At 47.5% G+C, this 5,238-nt stretch overlaps 1 protein-coding gene across 1 annotated transcript in view; it reads left to right on the top strand.

The window, feature by feature from the left end:
- The window catches only part of ext1c (exostoses (multiple) 1c), a 97,683-nt gene that overhangs the window by 74,515 nt on the left and 17,930 nt on the right, over positions 1 to 5,238 (top strand). Inside the window, exon 3 of the mRNA XM_080516379.1 lies at positions 3,478 to 3,571. Within this exon, the coding sequence (XP_080372505.1) occupies positions 3,478 to 3,571 (94 nt within the window). The remainder of the gene's footprint in view (positions 1 to 3,477; positions 3,572 to 5,238) is intronic.

Here is a 5,238-nt window from a genome sequence, read left to right on the forward strand (position 1 = left end):
GTGTACGAGAGGTGAAAGCTCACTTTATTTGGATTTAAAACACATTTATTTTTTTTATTTTTTTAGCTCTTTTCTGCATGTGCAGCGTCTCTAAATGTCCTCACTTCCTGCAGGAAGAAGGATCAAGATGAGGTCGTGGTGGGGGTTACACTGATCAGAGCGGGGTATTATCCCGACACACGGAAAAACTTCAGGTTTAAACGCATCGTTTTAAAAAAAAAAAAAAAAAAGCTCGGGAGTCGTTTTCAAAACGTCGAGTCTTGAGGAAAATCTCACTTCGTGTCATCGTCTGGACGTCTCGCCTCGCTTCTCCCGGGCCTGATAAAAACTTCAGCAATTACGAAAACCCCCCAAAGGATAATGGTCATTCCAATCGCAAGAGTAACCTTTAAAAACTTTTAGCACAAGTGAGACACATAAACCGAACTTTTTTTTTTTTACGACCACCGAAAGACCGAACGTCCATAAATTGGGCTTTGAGTCGTAACTGGTGAATTTCTATCAAAGCAATTAAAGCTTCGTCTCTGATTGAGCCGCCCGCTGATAAACCTGCTGTTTGGAGTCTGTATGACAACGACGACACGCGTGCGCTCAAAGGGAGGATGCAGGGAGAGAGAGAGAGAGAGAGAGAGAGAGCTTAGGAGACACACAGCAGGCCTGGTCGTTTGTTGTTGGTAACAAAGTGCTTTTAAATGATTTACTTGTTCCCTGCGTCTAAGTACATTCCCTCATTAAAGAACAGCAGCCGCTTTGCCAGACTGCTGGATTGTGCAGACGGACCAGCTTGTGCACAACAAGACACAGAGAGACACACACACACACACACACACACACACCCACACAATCTCCACATATTCGCACAAACAGCAGGCCAGCAGACAGAAATGGGTCAGACCGACCGGCTCAGGCTCACTACATTCAGACATGTAAAAGGCCCCTGCTGTTTAACATTAGATGATATGGATGCAGCCGCGGACGGAAACACACACACACACACACACACAGTCGCACAAGCTAATATAACAGGAGGAGAAGTGGATATAGTGACTTCTCAATGCTCTGCACATTCTCACTTACACATTTATTTATTCTCTTTGCCCAAAAACCTATAAATACGCCGTCTCCAACGTCTCCTCTGATGTAATCTACAAATGCATTTACTCACGCATCGCTAAATGCATGTTTTTTTTTTTTTTTTTTTTGCATAAATCCTCAAGCTTTGAACAAGATTTGGACACAAATCCCTCAGAAAATACATTGTGTAAATCTCTTTTAATGGTCGTGACGGCTGCTCTCTGTGCATCATCAGATTCAGAAACGCACAAAACCTTCGTTGCGCTTTGGGGATTCGTTTACACGGCGACACTACTCGGGATGCATTTCACCCGTCTTTTCGTGAGAACTAATTAACAACATTGTCTGAAATCTTCGGGGAATCGTCATCGTCGTCGTCGTCCAATGAAAAAAAATCGATTACATTTTGGGACGTTAACGGCAAACCGTTTCCGAATATATCCCCCCAAAAATGCCACAAAAAAAAAAATCCCGTACAAAGCAGATGTGAGAGGTACCTCACGGAGGAGACCAGCGTCTGTTGCCATGGAGACGCTCCGGAGCTCGCAAGCTAGTATCTTTTCCCCGACAGAGAATCCAGAAGCACCGGCGTGAACGCACTGACTCGGGTAGCGGTCCGTGTGACGTCGCTACCCGACGGGCTGGTTAGCGTTGATGTGAGCTAGCGGCTAACATGCTAGCGATGCTAACCAGTCGGTGGGGATCTGTCCTCTACCGAGCGTCGCTCGGGTTTCCAGTGTTTCTGCCGTCGGCGTGTTTTTCGGAACGTTGCCGTGAAACAAAAATTTAAAAACGATGAAACCCAGACACACACACACACACACACACACACACAAGGCCGCCTTTCAGTTTTGTGTAATCATGTGCCGTGTTTTCAATAAACAACACGTCCATTCAGGCGCCGGCGTCCAGGAGCCCGGCGGTGTTGACCGATGCCAACGTCAGCAACGGAATCAACCGACAAGAGGACTGCGCCTCGTCACGGCCGGGGGGGGGGGGGGGGGGTTAAATAAATGAGCGGGAAGATTAATGGCGGGCACATTTTACCCTCCGCAGAAAGTAAACAAGCAGGGAGCGGGACGGGTGGAGGGGAGGAGGTGGAGTGATGAGATGAGGAAAGGAAAGTCCAACTCTCCCTTTAACCCTTCGATGCACACGTGGGGTCAAAAATGAAAAGTTGTATTATATTCATATTCCAGGTATTCCTCATAAAACACGTTTGTGACATGAGGCCATTTGCATTTTTATTTTATTTTTTCATTAATGGGTAAAAATGACCTCCAGGGTTGCGAGACTGCTGACGTCACACGTGTAAGTGGGAAAGTATTGACAGTCAAAGTTGCATTAGATGTATAAGATGACATCAGATGTGTAAGTGGGACAGTTAGAGTTGCTAGTTTCATAGAAGATTCCAGAGGAACTGCTTGTGGAAGAGTGGGGGGTCGCGATACAAAAACTGTGATTTCTTAAAATCAATGAAAAAATACATAAAAATACAAATGGCCTCATGTCACAAACATGTTTTAAGAGGAACACCTGGGATATGAAAACATTACAACTCTTTGTTTTAAAGATTTTTGAAGAATAACAACCCAGTATATTGCAAAAAAAAAAGGCATTTATTTGAATCGGGGGTCATTTTTGACCCCCACTTGTACATCCGAGGGTTTGAGAGGCTGTTTTGTTTCCTCCTCTGGGCGCTTCTTTCACCACGAGGCCGTTCCAGACGCTCCGCCGCCGAGGGGGAATGAGGGAGGGCATTGATGCAGCGGTTTTCCATCTCTCTTATATTTTATTCCACGTTTCTCCTCGTGGCGCACGGACGTGAAACACGAGAACAAAGTGGCGCGCCGTCTTAAGTCTCCAGCTCAAATCAATGCAGAACAGAGATTAGGGCGTATTTGCTCGCGAGCGCGGTGATTCATGGTTTTCTTCTTCCGCCGTACAGTTGGCTATCTGCGCCGGTGCCAGCGTGTCTGCTGAAGGCAGATCCACCACGGCGAATCGTCGGAGCCCGTCGTGACGAAGCAACACGAGTGGAAAAGCTGCAAAAAAACCCTGCCCGTAGTTCACGTGCGACAGACGTTAAATATAAGAATGAAGGGGTGGCTTGCGGCACGAACCGGAGGAACGGGGGAAACAACCGGGCCATTACAGTACAATCACTTTTAACATAAGCGGAGATTCTTTTTTTTTTCCAATCTCGCGACGTCTGGGGAGACGTACGCAATTCTCGAGCTCATTACTTGAATGTCTTCCAAGGTCGACGTCGTCTTTCATCTGCGCTGCTGGGATTCGCCCCGCATTCATAATTTATTCACTTTTATGGCTTTGGTTTTCGCGCAATAACCTTTGCTACCGATAAGAATCTAATCTGATCTCGGTCGCTCTTCTCTTTCGCAGGTTCGACTACCAGGAGCTCCTCCACAACTCCACCTTCTGCCTGGTGCCCCGGGGTCGACGCCTGGGCTCCTTCCGCTTCCTGGAGTCGCTGCAGGTAAACTGCACATTATTCTTCAAATGAGTTGGACGCCCCCCCCCCCCGGGCATGAAGCGCTGCAGTTTTTTTGAGATTTCTGCCAACTTTTGCCGCTTAATATAACTCGTGGTACCGCGGTGCACGCAGTCTTAACATTATTAGGAATATTTAAATCAAGTTTGACGATCACTGAAATCCCAGAATCTCAAATTGAATGGATTGGAAATTGTTGCTCAATTGCAGGGTTGCAGGTTCAACCCCCCCCCCTACCTCACTTATCAGTCCATATGTCCAAGGGCAACTGACACTGATGCTCACATTGGCTGTGGATGAATGTGACGAACAGTAAACTTTCTCGACAGTTCGATTTTTTTTTGCTTTTTCTTGTTTTTGCATGAAGTCAAAGTCAAAGTCAGCTTTATTGTCAAGTGTGCTAATATGCATGACACACAGCACAGATGACATTTCAGTCCTCTCGGACCCACAGTGCAAAAAGGCCTATATTAAAAATAACAATTTAAAAGATTTAAAAATATATACGCCACATAATCCTATAAACAGTGAAAGTGACATGTACACGATGTCTCTGAATGAAAACCCAGCCTTGAGATTTTCAACTCAAATTGCAGCGTGGAAATGAGCCGTGTGGCCAAAAATAGTCGCGTAACGACTGCGGTTGAACGGCGTTGTACTTCAGGACTCTTTATTCTCCTCCACATAAACAAACACCTCCGATCTCTGCGTGCTGTATTGCACAGCCATCATCCAAACATGAGCTACTGCATCTCTCCCTCTCTCTCTCTCTCTCTCTCTCTCTCTCTCTCTCTCTCTCTCTCTCTGTGTCTGCAGTGTTTAGAGCGCTCAGATTACACCAGGAAATAGCCGCCGCTGACGCCGAGCCAACTCGTATACAGTTCAATCAACAAGGAAGTGTACAGGACGGGAATGTTTAATGTTCCAGAGCCGAGGTTTATGTAGTCTTGCGGTTATCGACACCTTAATAGTCACATCTGCAAGCGCTTTCTGAACGCACGCCTCGCCGCGAAGGCCTCGCTTGCTACCGGCCGCTTGAACTACGACGGCAAGCAACGCGCACTTATTACAAGACAGTGGAGTCGCCGTGTTCCGTCCCTCAGTGAGATGTGCGAAGGGAACAATGAGGCTGGCGGCCGCCGGCGGCGGCGGCGGCGGCGGAGTGGGAGAAGAGTTTGAAGCTGTCGGCGTGCCGCAGCGCTCTCCTCGCCACCCAGGTTGACGGCCTCACACCAGCGCAGGAAGCAGTAGTGGCGGTTTTAGACTTTGCCCAACGCTGAACTCTCTCTGGCTGCTACAGTGTGCTGCTCTCTGGGGGGCGACCAGTGTGTGTGTGTGTGTGTGTGTGTGTGTGGTGGTGTTTCTCAGTGTGCGTGTGTGTTTCTCAGTGTGTGTGTGTGTGTGTGTTTCTCAGTGTGTGTGTGTGTGTGTGTGTGTTTCTCAGTGTGTGTGTGTGTGTGTGTGTGTGTGTTTCTCAGGTGCGTGTGTGTGTCTGTGGTTTCTCAGTGTGTGTGTGTGTGTGTGTGGTTTCTCAGGTGTGTGTGTGTGTGTGTGTGTTTCTCAGTGTGTGTTGTGTGTGCTGTGTGTGTGGTTTCTCAGTGTGGCGTGTGTGTGTCTGTGTTTCTCAGTGTGTGTTTCTCAGTGTGTGTGTG

Source organism: Blennius ocellaris (assembly GCF_963422515.1).
Source record: "Blennius ocellaris genome assembly, chromosome: 20".
Classification (NCBI taxonomy): Eukaryota; Metazoa; Chordata; class Actinopteri; order Blenniiformes; family Blenniidae; genus Blennius; species Blennius ocellaris.